The sequence below is a fragment of the Furipterus horrens genome, unplaced genomic scaffold, assembly GCF_987537825.1.
Source record: "Furipterus horrens unplaced genomic scaffold, mFurHor1.1.pri manual_scaffold_7, whole genome shotgun sequence".
Classification (NCBI taxonomy): domain Eukaryota; kingdom Metazoa; phylum Chordata; class Mammalia; order Chiroptera; family Furipteridae; genus Furipterus; species Furipterus horrens.
In genome coordinates, this window is record NW_028327177.1 from 98,249,514 (window position 1) to 98,265,307 (window position 15,794).

Genomic DNA, 15,794 nt, shown 5'->3' on the forward strand with positions numbered 1-15,794 from the left:
ACAGGCTTGCACACAGGTGGGTGTGCAGAGACAGGTGAGCATACACAGTCATACACACATGTGCACATATGCACACACTGACAGGCTCACACATGGGAGGAGTACCGTCACAAGGCTGCTGAAAATCTTGTAACCGAAGCTCTCTGCTGCTGCGGTGACATTTCTCTAGGGAAAGGCGCTGGTGAGCTGTGAGTTCAGATGGGAAGGGAGAATCTCAAGCCCCCAGCTACCGCCTTCTAGGTCATACCCGCGGGATGGGGGCAGCGTCAGGTTCCCAGTGTAGCACTTCGGGCGGCAGCAGGACACGGTCGATGAAGTGCAGGATGCCATTCACTGCCTGGTGGTCACTGCTCACCACTCGTGCGAAGTCATTGATGTATATGCTGCCCTGGAGGCAGGGCATGGACGCGTGGGGGGGGGGCGAAAGTGAATGAAGCCAATTGGTGGCTCCTGAACTGTGGGTAGGGCCTGAGGCAGGGGTGGAGCTTTGGCTGCGCAAGTCTCAGAACAGATGAGCAAGGTCAAGATGTAGAGCAGGTGTCATCTCTGTCTCTCTGTGTCTCTCTGTCTCTCTCTCTCTCTCTCTCTCTCTCTGTCTCTCTCTCTCTCTCTTCCTCTTTCCCTCTCCTTCTCTCTCTCTCAGCCAGGAGCGGAGCACTTGCACGAGCCAGGAGGTGTTAAGCAGGCAGACAGGTCCAGGACAGTGGGCAGGGTCCTAGGCTGGACTCAACTCCGACTCACTAAAGCCCGCCCACCGACCCAGGTGAAGTGAGAGGGTCTTACACGCGTGGAGACAGGATGCAAGCTCGCAGGGGCGGGGGATTGAGTCTGTGGACCACTCATGTCGGGGGTGGTGCCTGTGCTCACCTCCCTCTCGCTGAAGCGAAGAGGGTGCCCCGAGAGCGTGGTGACATAGCCTTCCTCTAGCAGATCCTGGCTCCGCAGCTGCCGGCAGCCGACCACGTGGTAGCGGAACACCAGCTGTTGATGGGCTCCAATCCGGGTCAGTTCATCCTGAAATGAAAGTTGTATAAGGGTAGGGTGGCCCCCAACTGCCGCCTCGGCCTATGCAGTATCCATCCCTCCTCAGCCTTGGCCCTGGGGACTGTTACCTTCGACAGGTTGGTCATTAGATCTGCTTGCGGCACAAAGATTGTGAAAGGCCCGTTGCCCTTGAGCTCATTGTATTTCTGGGGGGAGAGGGGAAACAGCAGGAGTGGAAGAGGGGCAACTTGTGACCAGCTTGTGGCTTCCACCAATCTTCAGGGAAAGATCTGTATTCCAAGAGACCACACCAACCCCCTGATCAAATGAGAACATCAAGGCCAAGAGACAGGTGGGGCCTGTAGATCAGAGAGGTACAGGCTAGACCAAGGAAGTAGAGGCCAACTGATCACTCACCAGGAGATGAAGGCTGAAGAAGGAGGCCTGCCTGTCCCGAAGGAGCTCCTGAGGGGGGGCAAGGATCAGCTCAGATTTTGAGTGGCCCCCATTCAGGGCCTGGTGCCTGTTCTAGCACCTGTGACCCAAGGTCTTGCCAAGGCAGAGACGAGGAAAGGAAAGCCAGGGGCGTCTGAGCTAGGGTCAGGATTAGTTTCATGGATCATAGCTGGGTCAGGCCCAGGTGGAGTCAGGGGCCAGGATCATTGTCAGGGCCAGAATCAGGATCAAACCTGGGGTCTTAACCAATATCATGTGTCAGACCCAATGGGGGCATAGCCAAGGCTGGGTCAGAAGTCCGACTGGGGTTTCATTACCAGGTTGACTCGGGCACGGCAGGTGAAACCATCACCCACGGGGTGGGCTGCATCACAGGTGCAGGTCCTCTGGCCATCCCCCGTGCTTTTGCACACAGCATAGAGGCTGCAGCCTCCATTATTCTGAGGCAGGGATAAGAGAGAGAAGCGTCAGTGGCTCCAGGACTCCTCTGCCCCAGACAGCCCTGTGGAAGGGGCCAGGAAGATCCCTGTCCGACCCCCAGAAGCCCTGTTTCCTACTGATTGTTCACACTTGGCTCACCCTTCAGAGACGCTTAGAACCCTGCTGGGGACAAGGAGGGCTGGAACTTGCCTCAGTTGCCTCCCCCTGTGAAGTGGGGTGGGGCTTGGAGCCTGACCTGGGAGCAGGGGTCCAGGAGATCACAGGTCCAGATGCCATCCCCACTGTAACCCTCGCGGCAGATGCAGAAGACCTGTCCCAAAACTGAACGGTGAGGCTGCTGGGACCCAAGAGTGGGCCAGCTCCCTGAACACAGGGGGCACCTCTCCTGGGCCTCGTCACCCCCCTACCCATGGGGGAATGGGACAGCCCCCGTATCCAACCCTATTGTGCTGACCTGCTGGGGACCTGTGGAAATACATTCAGCGTGCATGTGGCAGCCCCCATGGCGGATGAGACAGCTGTCAGCTTCTAGGGGAAGAGACACGGGGATGAGGGGGGCCCTCAGTGGCCCCTGCATTCATCAGTCCTCTACTTTCAGCACCTCAGCCCCCACACCCCTGGGTGCCACTCAGCCCTTCCCAGTGTGACTCGGAGCACTGAAACCAGACTTCTAGGCCCCCATGCATTCAGGTTGAGGACCCCAGCCTCACCCTGGCACCGCTCCCCATCGCCTGTGTAGCCATCCTGGCAGGTGCATGTCCGCTGCCCTGGTGCCACCTTGGTGCACTTGGCGTGGGTGGAACAGCCCCCATGGTCATGGGCACAAGGGTCCACCTCTAGGTAGAAGACCCCAGAGAGTTGGGAGGAAAAGGTTAGGGGATAGAGTGGGTATGGGAGGAGGGTATGAAAGAAAGGAAAAGGCCAGAGGGAGGGCTAAGACCCAGAACAGGACAGGGAAAGAGATTGGACCTAGAGGGGGTAATGAGGGCTCTGTGGGAAAGCCACCCCGAAATTTCATGGGGCGCTCAGGACATTAGGGTGGCTGGACCTGAACAGTAGGTGCCGTTGCCCGAGTACCCCGCAGCACAGACGCAGGCAGGGGCTGCCGCTGAGTCCTGCACACAGCTAGGAGGGATGACAACAGTCAGCCCATGCCCATCCAGCCCCTGCCCTCCCTCCAGTCCCCCACCCATTGCCCACCTACTCCAGGCTGAGCTCACTCACTTGGCATTAAGGTCACACTCCTTTGGGCAGTGAGGACCAGTAATTTCTGGGGACAGGAGGGATGGTTCTGGTCATTCAGACCCAGGAACCTCCTCCCCGGGGGTCACCTGTCTTCCCTTTGGGGCCACTCACTCTGGTCACAGCGTTGGCCTTGCCAGCCCACATTACAGACACAGCTTCCATCCCCTCGCAGCCCCTCCTGGCACATCCCGTGGGCGCAGTCACACACTGAGAGGGGACAAAGCAGGACAAGCGTTACCCATTGCCTCTGTCTTGCCCCTGCCATAATGTCTCCATGATGCTGTCTGCTATCAGGACGCCCACCATCCCTGCCCCTCCTCAATCCTCACCTCCAGTGCAGTTGGGCCCGTAGCGGCCCAGCTCACACATCTCACAGGCCGTTCCGTGGAAGCCCTCATGGCAGCGGCACTCCCCATCACCCAGCAGCCTGTCCTGGCACTGTCCGTGGCCCGAGCACACCCCACCCAGACCCCCTGGGCACGGCTCACACAGTATGCCAAAGAAACCGGGGCAGCAGTCAGACACCTGCAGGGAGGGGTGGCAGGAGGCACCCACACAGACCAGGGCAAGAACAATGTTGGGTGAGGGTAGGGCATCTTGGGTCCACAAAGCCAAATAACAAAGGAGACCACCTTCTACAACATTCTCCATGCAGGGGTGAAACTCAAGCAGAGCAGGGCTGCACCAGATCCCATAGCAAGGAGCAGAGCTGGACCCAGTTGCTGCCCTGGGGCTCAGTTGATGGTGCCAGCTGTGGGCCTTTCTCCTCTTCCCATCCCCTCCTTGGGGGCATAGTCACAGGAACAAACACTGGCCCCTCTGACCCAGACCTCTGTCCCCTCCCCTTTTTCGGGGCCCTTGCTCTACTGAACTTACCCTAGTCCTGGCCCTGCCTCTGCCCCTGAAATCTAATCTGGGGTCTCCCCTGGGCTCGCACTCCCACAGCCTTCACTCTGGTCAAAGATTGGGGTGCAGAGATTCAAGGCAAACCTGGATCTTCTTGGCACATGTGTAAGAACAGCCCCGGGAAAAGGAATAGCCAGAACTGTAGAGGCAGCTCTTCTTGGGGGTGTCCTGGAAGTGGGAACAGGCAGGAGGGCTCAGCCATTGGCTTGGGTGGGGCAGTGTAGCGACTGGGGAGACAGACAGATGGACTCCAGGTTTCATGGGTGAGGCGTGAGCAGGACAGAAGGGGCAGGCTCCTGATGAGGTGAGGGCGGGCAGGGTCCGGGCTTGGGCCACAGGGTCACAGGCCCCCGAGTGCATGTCTGAGTGAGGCTGCCTTGGCAGACCCAGGCCCAAGCCTCCTGGCATCTACCAGAGAAGCCGAGGGGCCTGTGCCATTCTGCTTCCCCATGCGTCGGGAGCAGAGCTGGCCAGGGGTCAGACTCCTTGGGAGGAATGGGGGCAGGCGAAGCAGGAATGGAATTGTGCCAAGCCCAGCCTCACCTCCAGCTGGAAGCCCTGAGGGCAGCGGAATTTCCGGGTGCAGTTTACACATTTCTCCTGGAGGGAGGGAGGGCAGAGTGTCAAGTGGTCCTGGGGAAGAGGCCCCCAAACCCATCTTCCTTCAGGGCAGGCTGACCACGTGCCCATCCCAGCAGTCCACCACTCCCAGCTCTGAATTGCCTGCTGCCCCCCTCTGGCCCCAGCATCTCACCCGCAGGGCCTCAGCGTGGCTATGCAGGCAGCGGCTGGAGCCCACCTTCAGGACTCCTGACAGGCCAAACAGTGTGCCGCCAGGCGCCTCCAGCACCGGGCCTTCCAGCTGCACGTGGTTCACCTCAGGCTGGGAAGTGGGGCAGGAGGCTGAACCAAGCCCGACCCATGCCCTCACCTCAGGGCTACACCCCAGGGCTAGGGCTAGCTCCACAAATGGGGGCCTCCCAGGATGGGCAGTTCCTGGAGCAGAGGTTGGAGTCTCCAGGTGGAGGAACTCCAAAGAGAAAGGGCCTTCAAGAGCAAGGTGCCCAGGGTTGGGTCTCCTTGGCCCCACAAACCTGGCCACTGTGGTTATAGAAGACAAGCCAGTGAGCGGGTCCCAGGAGGGAATTCCGGTGTCCCCCTCTCCACAGGGCTTCCAAGGAGAGTGCCTCCCCTAGGATCACGTGGTGCCGCACTGTGTCTGCATCCTGAGGGGAAGGAGAAGCTCAAGGGACTCCCGGTGCCATGGACAGTGGCATTGCACCCACTGTGTCCCTTTGCACCCCGCCCCCACCTCTGTCCCAGTGACCTCACCAGGCTGCTGCTGTTGCCCTGGGCCTCCAGAGAGTGATTTGTGGGCACAAAGATGGTGTAGGCGGAGGCAGCCTCAATCTGTGGCACCAGGTGATGGTGCTAGCGACAGGAGGTCGGGGTCAGGTTTGGGCATAACCGCCCTCAGTCCTGGCCCTGGGAGCCAGCCCACTCCATCCACTCTTGGGGAAGGGCACCGCTGACCATGAACCTCTCCTCTTGCCCTTACTTGCAGCAGCTCCCGAAAGAGGTGAAAGGCAGGCACTGAGTCCAGCTGCTGCAGCAACCCCTGCCCACCTGGCATGTCCTTCCTTGGAGGCAGTAGAACCTGTCACAGAGCATGGGGACAGGTCAGTATGTCACTGCCACTTGTTCTGCTTAGGAGGTTCCCTGAGCACATTCCCTCCAGCCATACCTGGCTGAGGACATGTAGAACACCGTTGGTGGCAAGGAGGTCAGCCACGTCCAAGCTGGCGTTCTGCACCCAGACCCTCTGGAAGGCAGCAGGCAGAACTCAGCCACAAGCGGACACAGACAGATGTTTAAGAGTCAGTGCAGCACCAACAGAGAGGCCGCTGGGCACACAGGCACCCACAGGTAGCCCCCAGCCTTGCCCCGACACCCTAAGACTCAGGACTAACCAGACGGGCCCACAGACCTTGAGCAGGACCCGTGCATGAGAGGGATGGTCTGTACACAAGACAAAGATGAACAGACAGCTCCTGGCAAGACAGTCACTGCTGGTCCAAAGACATAGTCCAGCCTAGCAGCAAAAGTGTCCCTGGCATATCCTGAGCCCAGCCCTGGGCAGGGCGAGGGGACTCCAACCTCACTGCCTGGCGTCCCTCGTCCAGGAAGCCTGCAATCACTCAAGTTCCCTCCCATGCTCTGCACGGTCCCTCTTCTGCCCAGAGTTCACCACGTACCCCACTGATGTTGTGAATCTGCCAACGTGTGGTGGGGCTCAGGGTGGCCACCTCCTGCCCGCCCAGCCGGGCCAGCTCCTCCTCAGAGAGGGCACCCTGGAGAAAATGGGCCCTGAGGGGCACAGTTGGGGGTGGGTACCATGGAACCAGATTAGTGTAACCTACAGAGACCCCCGGGACTGGGCTCTATCCCCAGGAATGAACACAGGCCAGGCTAAGAACCTCTAGGGAGGGGCTGGGTCTCTCACAGAAGCCCCCTCCCAGGGCTCAACCCAGGCTGCCCACCTGACCAGCTGTGGCAACATCCTGGGCTGCAGCCAGAAGGTCTGGTCGTCAGGGCTCAGCCTGCGGATGGCAGACTCAGAGGGCACCAGGGCTGTGACTCGGCTATCGGCAGGAAGTGTGATGCCGGCTCTCTGTTCACACGGCATGCAGAGGGACAGGAGGAGGATGAAGGCAGCCATCATCTTGAGATCATCTGCTCCCAGCCTCCAGGTCTGCCCTGACCTCCAGCTCATGGAGATGTTAGGTGGCACCCCTATGTCCAGGGAGGCCTCCTGGATTTGAGTCCTACCTTGATCCACTGGTAGAAGACAGAGAAGTGGGCATTTGCCTCCAACTCCTAAGGGGAGGGAAAGAGCTGATGTCATAGGCTTGGAGACAAACCTGAGCCTCCCTTCCTCCCAACGCCCTTCCTTCCCACCTGAGGCACAGGAGATCCCCCCTCTCCAAGCACAGGGAACCACTCACCCGGAAGATGTCTCCGTAGCAACTGAAGCCATCTCCCCCATAGCCAGAGGGGCACGTGCAGACCCGCCGACCTCCCCCTACTGCCTGGCAGGTGGCCTGGGGTGGGGATGGGCACAGACATAACCCTCCATTTAGCACCCGTGTGGCAAACTGGACAGCACCCATCCTCCATTTCTCTGTTCAGCCTGTCGCCTATCCTCCTACTGCCTGCCTTTCCAACCACCTGTCCCCACCATCTGTCTCTCTGTCCATCCAGCCTGCATTCCTGTTGCTCCTTGGGTGTGCCTGGCCCTACTCTCCTGGATCACTGCGTGTCTGACACAGGTTACCCGACAGATGGGTCATGGAAGCTCGGGTCTGTAGGATCACCCAGAGGCCTGAGCTGAGAATAAAAGGAGATAACCAGGCCAAAGGTGTGGCTTGGGGAAGCCTTCCAGGTAGAGGTATGGTGGTGTTAGAGCTGAGCAAGATCAGGGGACAGCAAGGAACTCAGTGACTTTGCAGAGGAGGGTGGCATGGGGGCAGTATAGGCCAGAGTAGAGAGAGGAGGCTGAGCAGGGGCTGGGCCTTCATAAAAGTGGAAAGCTCTATCCTGTGGGCAAGGGGGCAACATGGTTTCGATTTGGGGTTTAGAAAGAAGTCAGTCGTGACCAGAGACGGGGACACCCAGAGAGATGCAGCCAAGGCCCACCCTGGAGAGTCTTCCCAGGCTCTAAGCCCTCTCACCAGGTCATGGCAGCCACCGTTGCCTGCCCGGCAGGGGTCGATAGGGCTGCACACGTAGCCATCCCCCGCAAATCCCAGCTTGCAGGTACACCGACTCTGGAGAGGTTGGGAGTGAAAGGCCTCATCTCAGCAGGAGCACCCGATCCTTTCCTCCTCCCTCCAGTCCTCAGCTCTTGCTGGGCCTTGTCCCCCGGGCAGGCCTGCTCAGACCCCAGTCCCAGCTTTGGAGAGCTGTGTTCCAGATGGGGAGACTGAAGCCCTGAGTGGCTCTTAGGATGTATCTGATAGTGACGGCAACGGCAGGGAAGCAACGAGCAAGAGTCCATGCCCCTCTGCTCTCAGGCCTGGACCCTGCCAGGACTGCCGGGGTCAGTGGCAGTGGTAAGTGGTCCAGTGTTTGCCAAGGGCAGCCCCAGGGGTGGCAGCTCGATCCCACCTCCCACCCTGCTACCTTGCTCAGCAGCTCTGGTCCTTCCCACTACGACAGTGTCCTTGGGCCTGGAGCCACTGCAGGTGAGTAACTGGCAAGACTCCCCAGACCCCAGTTGCCCTTGTTTGCAAGTTGGGAGCATCTCAACCTGCTTGTTGCTGTCCTCAGTTCCGAACTTTAAAGCTCCTAGTGGGGTTTGGAGCTTCAGCCCTCATGCCCATCTGAGCTCTTACTGGTAAGGCCCCATGGGCCCTGTGGGGTGGGAGGACAGGGAGCCCATAGGTCCCTGCACAGGCCTGGGCCATGAAGAGGCTGATGCGAAGCAGCCAGGTCTGGCCTCTCAACTGGCACATTAGATATTCTTAAATGCCAGCCAGTCCTCAGGCTTACCAGGCCTGAAAATCTTAACATGGAAGGCTCCAGGTTGTGAGACCCTGTGACTAGTCTGGAATTGCAAAGTTCTAGAGCTGGAGTCCATGAGTATAAAAATTTTGGGATGTCACTTCCCTTGGACAGGGCTCTCTTCCTGCTTTACTCAGCATCAGAAGGAGAACTAGCATGGAACAGGTTCCTGGTAACACTTGGGAAACCAATGAGTGAATGCATGAAGACGATGGCCCCAGTGCCCAGTTAGAGCGGAGAACTCATTGATCTGGTTATGAGAGTCCTTTATCTCTGAGAGACAGGAGTCACAGCCTTCTCATTTGGAAAGTGCTGCCTAGACTGGCCCTGCAAAGCACTTTCCATGAAAGCTCTTGGGGCCTTCACATGGCTTCCAGCACAGGTCTGATGCTTCCAGGTCGTACAACTCCATTTTTCACAACTGGATTCCCATTGGTGTCTAAGGTTTGAGGCCCTGAGCTTGAGTTCTTGGAGTGGACATTACTGGTGTCAGATAGGATATGGGGAGAGTACCCCAGAACGGATGTCCCCCACCCACTGTCCCCAGGCCTGATGTGCCTCACCTGCCCGGGTCCCACATAGCTGCAGAGGGCATCAGCATGGCAGCCACCTCGCGCATCCAGCTCACACTCATCAATGGCTACGCAGACACGGCCGTCTCCACTCCAGCCTTTGTGGCATGTGCAGTTGTGGGTGCCCAGGGCCCCAGGGACACACTCAGCCTACGAGAACCACAGATAAATGAGTCAGAGCTGCAGGGCAGCGGGCAGAGAAGTCCCACCTCCCACCCCTGAGTCAGGACTTCAGGGAGGAGACAAGGAGACTGACATTCTCGGAGCAGCCACCACGGTCTGGGTGGGAGCAGGGGTTGCTGGGTGTGCAGGAGAAGCCATCGCCCTCAAAGCCATCGAGGCAGAGACACCTGGGGGCAGGTGAATGAGGGACCTCCAGTGAACCTCTGGACAAGGCAAGAGGCTGAGCAGTAAGGTCATGGACAGGCAGAGCGGAAGCTCAAGCCCTCACCTGGCGATGCCCCCCTGGCTAACACAGCGGGCATGCGGGTGGCAGTTCTGGGCCTGCTCCGTGGGCCCACAGTTCTCTGTGGACTCGTTGCAGAAGCGACCGCTGAAGCCTGGGGCACATGTGCCACTTTGGCACACTCCCCCGCTGCCTGGACGATTGTCACACAGACCATGGACACAGCCGCAGTCTGTAGGGAGGAGGTGGGAGCAGGGCAGAGATGATTGGGAGCGAGGATGCAGTTGGGGCAGTGCCGGGAACGGGGCGGCCAGCAAGGATTTGACTTTAGGGTCACAAGATCAGGGGTCATCCCAGACTCAACAGACAGGCAGAGCAAATGAGAGGAGGGCATTCATTGCTTTCAGTCACCCCGTTCTAGCTGCTCTGCCTCCAAATCCACCATCAGGAAATTCTCTGGTCTGTCTGACCTAATCCTGAATGCTTTAGATTAAGCCACAGTTCTCGTCCTGGAATGGGTGAAGGAGACATCTCTCTCTGTTCCCAACTCCTCCTCCACTTGTGGGGTTTAACCCTTCCTCCTGGAGCTCTGCTCCCCTTCCTGGGAGTCCCCACCCCCTCACCAAGCAGAACCTTTTTCTCCCCAGCACTCAGCCTGGGCTAAGACCACGCACCTTCCTGGCACTTGTGTCCGTGCTTGTTTGGGTTGGAGCAGATGTGGCAGGCAATGCCCTTGTAGTCAGGGAAGCAGAGGCAGGCCCCATTGCCCAGGATCCCGTCGCTGCACTGGTGGTGGGCAGGAGGCTGGATCAGGCACGGGGAGGGGACCCTCCCCATCTTTTTCCCTAACACCCCTGGGTTAGGGGTGGGCTGACTCTGAGCTCCTGCTCACCCTGGAAGACCTACCCCTGGACCTTCCGAATCACCAATGCTGTCAAAAACTAGCCCCCTTAAAGGGCACCCCGCCCTGGAGGCTTCACGGGTGACTTCTGCTCAACCTGGAAACACATGACTCCTTTGTTCTTCCCTAGCCAGGTGTTAAAGTAACCTTGATGTTACAAAGCGGCAAAAGCAGACCACAAAAGAAAACTACTCACAAAAAGCCTTATGAAAGTAGGTGTAAAAACCTATCCAATTATTTATTTTTTCATTATTTCTAATGAAAAAAATAAATATAATATGACCCAACTTCCACTGCCTAGCCGTGAGAAACCTGAGGCCAGACAGAGGCAGGCTTGGCTCAGACACACAGCCAGTCAGTCACTGGCCAGCTCGAGAGAGGTCTGCCTCCCCCACCTCTCACCCCAGGGAGGAGGGGACTCACGTTGCCTTTGCCATAGCAGGGGTTGGAAAAGCCCCCAGGACACTGTGCACAGTCAGGCCCAAAAAACCCTTTGCAGCAGCCAGGTTTCTGTAAGAGACAGAGAGAGTCTGAAGGTCCATCTGGTGCTGTGCCACCCCAGCGCCCCGATGCTTCTGCTCCCTGGTCCCATCTCTAGAACGAGGGGTGGGTGAGGCCCCTGTGGGACACCTTTTCCATTATTAGGATGCAGCACAGCTCTCTGAGTCAGGCAGCCCGCTCGGCCCAACCTGGGGGTCTCAAAGGAGAAGCAGGTGCCCCAGGTCACTGGGGACAGAGTGCCCTGTGCCCAGGCTCACCTGCAAGGTCTGGTTGCAGTAGTGAGCACAGCCCTTCTTCAGGACGTTGAGCCCAGCAGGGTCATGGGTGTAGACACACTCCTCAGGGGAGGCGTCCTGGGATGCGCCGTGCAAAGCTGGTCAGCAGGTGCTGGGCCCAAGGGGCTGACCTCCTTTGCCCGGTCAAAGGGTCCTCAGCCCCTTGGGCCCAGCACTCCCACACTCAGTAGGACTGAAGGGTGCTGAGCCTCCAGGTCCAGCCTCACCTCTCAGCCCCTGTCCCACCCTGACCCTGGGCAGCCAGGGGTCAACCCTGAGGGCTGGGGCAAGGGATGCTCACCAGCTTCACACTGTTAGGCGGGCATGTGTTGGTGGCATTCAGGGCTTGGCAGTCCACACAGGAGCCCTGGGCAAGGCATAGGAAGGGCAGAGAGTGGTCAGTACTGGTTTGTTTATTCAGCAAACCCCAAGAAAGTGGTATGGAGCCGAGGGTTGGGGTTTGAGAAAGAGTCAACCACAGGAGGGCCAGGGATGGCGAGTGGGCAGGGGGAAGAGAGAGCAAGAACTAAGGCCCTGCAGTGAGGGAAAGAGCTTTGTGTGAGAATGTGAGGGTCCCAGGCCAGGGTAGGGAGGCTGTGGACAGGGGCAGAGGATGCAAGGATGTCTCACAGGGATGATCAGCAGGCAGGGGATGGGGGCAAGTCCAGGTGGGTCCCTGGGGTCTGTGCCTGGGTCACCATCAGCCCGCCCTTGGAAGATGACTCCTACACCAACAGTGCTGGGGTCTCAGGAAGGCCCGCTGTGTGCTGTGCACTCACCACCACGACCTGGTGCTGCTCCTGGCTGCAGTGCTTGGGCAGGATGGGCAGGATAGTTGGGGGAAGCAGGATGCCCTCCAGCATGTGGATCACGCCATTGGCAGCCAGCATGTCCACTCTGCGCAGCGGGACCCCCTCAGGTCCCAGCAGGATGCGCCCCTGTGGCAGAGCCCAGTGTATAACCCATCCACACCGGCCGGCTCAGTCCTGCCCCTGCCACCACCACTCTGCAGCCCAGCGATGTGAAGGGCCAGCCTGCGCTGTTGTCTTTTCTCCCCTCTCCTTGGCGGTGCTTCCTGCTCTGGCAACACTGCTCCAGCCTCCATGCCCTGACCCATATGGTTCCCGCCACATGGACCACTTCTGCCCATGTGCTCTCCCTCCTCCTTCTTGGAGCCCTCCCAGCATGTCAGGCTCCAGGAGGATTTGATCTGGGCCTGCCTCCCATATGACCCCTACCAGGGCCTGCTCCCCACAGGGCTTGGAGCATGAAGGCAGATCTGAAAGAGGCCAAATGACTGGCCACTCATCACCAGCCCTTCCATAGGTCCATTCATTCTAGATGCTTTTGGATCTCACCTCCTCAGAGATATTTACAGTCAGGACCTGGTTTGCCATGGTGACGACCCGATCCTTGGAGATGAGTTTCTCAATGGTCAGCTGGGACAGAGGAAGGGTTGACCTTAGGCTGGGCACTAGTCACACACCTCGGGGCCACAATCAGTCTTGTCCAGCTAATCTACAGGTACCACCTGGGTCCCTGGGCTCTTTCCTCTGTGCTATAATCGTCCAGATGGGCAAGGAGAGGAGAAGGGGTCCCTGGGAAGGCTGGTTCCCACAGACAAACCCCTTAACAACTCAGCATTGTGTGCTCGCTGGCCACCCTCTGGGAGGAAGTCCTCTCACCTGGCCATGGCTGTAAATGTGGTGCCTCACCAGCTCTTGCAGTTTGGAAAGACCCTGGCAGAGGAAAGAGGACTTGACTACTGGAGGCCCAGTAGGGGAGGTGGAAGCCCTAGTGCCCCCACATCCCCAGCCCCTCCTTTCTGCCTAGCTTACTGCTGTGAAGAGGTAGATCAGGCGGCCGTCGCGTAAGCTGTCCACAGCCTCGTTGCTTGGGGCAAAGACCGTGAAGGGCCCGGGCCCATCCAGGACGGAAGGCAGCCCACAGTTCTGTGGTAGTGGAGGGGAAGCTCAGGCAGGCTCTGTGGCCAGCCCCTACCTCAGAGCCCTGCTGCCTCGGCCTGCAGGGAACTCCCACCAGGCATAGACGGTAGACATCAACTGTGAACCTCAGGATGGTGACGGGCAAGTTCTAGGATGGGGCATAGGCAAAGGCCTGTGCTACTCCAAACCTCAGTACATTGTGGGGCACATTCTGTTTAATGAGCAGTCCTGGACCAAAAGATCAGATAGGCTAGGACGTTTCCCCTAAACTCACCTCTAGGATGGTTTCAAACCGGCTGAAGGCCTCGGTGGAGGCAAGGATCTGGCTGATAGTTCTCTGTAAAAAGGAGCAAGCATTAGGGATGCAGAGGAGTCATCGATGAGGTTGCTCTAGCCCTGCCCAGAACTACCCCTGCCACCCCTCTAAGGTCTGTGGGGATAAGAGGTCACCCAGTGGCACATGGTGGAGGGAGCAGAGAACACTGGCTTACCTTGGGGTCGTCAGGTAGCTGTGGTGGGAGCTGCCACCGCAGGGCATTTACCATGTGGAAGACGCCATTAGCTGCTGGGTAGTTGGCCTTGTGGATGGTGAATGTTTTCTGGGGCAGATCTTTGTATTTGTAGGTGTATTTCTATTATTTATTTATTTATTTTCAGAGAGAGGAGAAGGGAGGGAGAAAGAGAGGGAGAGAAATATCAGTTGGTTGCTTCTCTCATGCCCCCCACTGAGGGCCTGGCCTACAACCCAGGCATGTGCCCCGACTGGGAATTGAACCAGCGACTTTTTGGTTCGCAGGCCAGCACTCAATCCACTGAGCTACACCAGCCAGGGCTGTAGGTATATTTCTTCTCAGAAATGAGACCTCTGGTTCAGATTCCATACGCCAGCCCCCTATCCCAGAGCTGTGCCCCCCACCTATGACTCCTTTGGTTCCCAGGGTGAGGTTCTCTCCTCCTCACCATGAACTGGTTGAAAGTGACAGTGATCTCCTGCCCAGCCAGTGTCCACCACTTGCGTGTTTGCTGCTGGGTCCCTAAGTCCTCCAGTATGTGCTGCCCTGCGATGATGTGCTGTCTGCAGAGCTGTTGGGCAAGGGATGCCTGCAGACACAAGGGGATTGGGGTGCGTAGGGGGCCTGGGGCAGGTGGTCCTCTTCATGCCACCCTGCCTGAGCAGCAGAGGGGACAAGATGCCTCCCAGGCCTCAGTTCCCCAGCGTGTTCGCTGGGGACTCTCCCAGGCTCTGAAGACTGGGGCAAGGTCCAGGAAGGAGGCAAAGGCTGCGGCCAGCTCCTCAGTGGGGCTGGGGGCTCACGTTTATGGTCCAGGAGGTCCTGAAGGAGAGGGACGGCACCAGAACAGTGAATGGGCCCGACATGGTGAGGATCTCCCGGCAGCCCTGGTCTGGGGGGACAGGAGAGGGTGCGTCAGAATGGACCTGGGGATACCCTAAGGCAACAATCCTCAGTTTTGGAGAGTGGTGCTAGGGGCCGTTTGGTCTAGGTCTAGAGTAGATGTGGGCATCAGGGGCTGCAGGGCTGGCTCCTACCTCCACCATGTACCCCACCACAGCCCACTCTGCTTCCATAGCGCTTGGGAAGAGAAACAAGGTATCTCTGCAGTCAACCCCTCCCTCCCTGACAGCAGTGTTGGGCACGAGGGGTAAGGTCACACACCCAGCATGGCGAGGGTGACTCTCAGTCCCAGGAACGCCGCCCTTATTGAACTGGCCTTCTGTACCTCGTGGAGCAGGTGTCCATAGCACGCACGTCCATCCCCCACCTGGCCCTCCTTGCACATACAGCTAGGGGGTGGGGAGAACTGGTTAGGGCAGGGGATGGTGCCAGTCACCACCTCCTGGCCCACCCCCACCTGTCCCCACACAGCCTTGAATTGAGGGTGCACACCTGCCCCTGCCCAGTCTACCCTCTCTCCCCTGCCCCTAATGCCCACCCCAAGGCCCCTGTGCCCACCTGGTCTTCTCATCTGGGGTCACCTGGCACGTGGCTGACCGGTCACAGGAAAAGGGGGAACAGGAGGCGAAGCAGCCTGCAGAAGCCGTGCTGTTGATGCTGGCCAGGCCTGGCTTACAAATGCAGGAGGCCTGGGCAGGGCCAGGAGGGTGACATCATGTCTATGAGGACTGTTGTTGTCTGCCACACCCACAGAGCTCTGCTTAGCCCCTACAACTGCCCTCCAAGAAGAGGGTGCCATTCTCTTCCCATCTACAAATGGGGCAACTGAAGCTCCCAGAAGGCCCTTGATTTGCCCAGGGTCCCTGGGTAGGTGGACTGAGGGGCAGGCCCAGCCCGGGCCCCAGCTCACCTTGCCAGGCCCCTGGTACTGACAAAAGGTAGAGTTGCTGGGGCAGCCACCATTGTTGGTGTTACATGGGTCCTGGGGCAGACACACTGTCCCATCGCCATGGTAGTTCTTCGGGCAGAGACACTGTGCCTTCCCAGTGGGGCTCACTGAGCACTGGGCAAATGAGGAACAGGGCGATGGCTGGCAGGGGTCAGGGGCTGCCAGGGCAGAGAGAAAGCCCAAGTGAGCTTGGCTCCCAAGAGCTTATCTCTTCCACGGCTTCCATCATGATGG

At 58.7% G+C, this 15,794-nt stretch overlaps 1 protein-coding gene across 1 annotated transcript in view; it reads right to left on the reverse strand.

Moving 5' to 3' along the window:
• The window catches only part of STAB1 (stabilin 1), a 28,958-nt gene that overhangs the window by 4,744 nt on the left and 8,420 nt on the right, over nt 1-15,794 (reverse strand). Inside the window, exons 8-50 of the mRNA XM_090284070.1 lie at nt 15,522-15,718; nt 15,170-15,300; nt 14,873-15,000; nt 14,512-14,600; nt 14,157-14,297; nt 13,688-13,828; nt 13,471-13,533; nt 13,089-13,202; nt 12,936-12,989; nt 12,609-12,689; nt 12,030-12,188; nt 11,552-11,617; nt 11,233-11,328; nt 10,898-10,984; nt 10,248-10,359; nt 9,619-9,805; nt 9,424-9,517; nt 9,159-9,317; nt 7,764-7,859; nt 7,038-7,133; nt 6,862-6,909; nt 6,573-6,703; nt 6,288-6,399; nt 5,777-5,854; nt 5,591-5,689; nt 5,365-5,463; nt 5,127-5,258; nt 4,787-4,915; nt 4,576-4,632; nt 4,117-4,200; nt 3,456-3,651; nt 3,238-3,333; nt 3,106-3,151; nt 2,930-3,006; nt 2,592-2,717; nt 2,336-2,409; nt 2,117-2,191; nt 1,758-1,880; nt 1,402-1,449; nt 1,113-1,190; nt 868-1,014; nt 248-388; nt 106-165 (exon numbers count right to left, since the gene is read on the reverse strand). Coding sequence (XP_090140196.1) covers nt 106-165; nt 248-388; nt 868-1,014; nt 1,113-1,190; nt 1,402-1,449; nt 1,758-1,880; nt 2,117-2,191; nt 2,336-2,409; nt 2,592-2,717; nt 2,930-3,006; nt 3,106-3,151; nt 3,238-3,333; nt 3,456-3,651; nt 4,117-4,200; nt 4,576-4,632; nt 4,787-4,915; nt 5,127-5,258; nt 5,365-5,463; nt 5,591-5,689; nt 5,777-5,854; nt 6,288-6,399; nt 6,573-6,703; nt 6,862-6,909; nt 7,038-7,133; nt 7,764-7,859; nt 9,159-9,317; nt 9,424-9,517; nt 9,619-9,805; nt 10,248-10,359; nt 10,898-10,984; nt 11,233-11,328; nt 11,552-11,617; nt 12,030-12,188; nt 12,609-12,689; nt 12,936-12,989; nt 13,089-13,202; nt 13,471-13,533; nt 13,688-13,828; nt 14,157-14,297; nt 14,512-14,600; nt 14,873-15,000; nt 15,170-15,300; nt 15,522-15,718 — 4,547 coding nt within the window. The remainder of the gene's footprint in view (nt 1-105; nt 166-247; nt 389-867; nt 1,015-1,112; nt 1,191-1,401; nt 1,450-1,757; nt 1,881-2,116; nt 2,192-2,335; nt 2,410-2,591; nt 2,718-2,929; nt 3,007-3,105; nt 3,152-3,237; nt 3,334-3,455; nt 3,652-4,116; nt 4,201-4,575; nt 4,633-4,786; nt 4,916-5,126; nt 5,259-5,364; nt 5,464-5,590; nt 5,690-5,776; nt 5,855-6,287; nt 6,400-6,572; nt 6,704-6,861; nt 6,910-7,037; nt 7,134-7,763; nt 7,860-9,158; nt 9,318-9,423; nt 9,518-9,618; nt 9,806-10,247; nt 10,360-10,897; nt 10,985-11,232; nt 11,329-11,551; nt 11,618-12,029; nt 12,189-12,608; nt 12,690-12,935; nt 12,990-13,088; nt 13,203-13,470; nt 13,534-13,687; nt 13,829-14,156; nt 14,298-14,511; nt 14,601-14,872; nt 15,001-15,169; nt 15,301-15,521; nt 15,719-15,794) is intronic.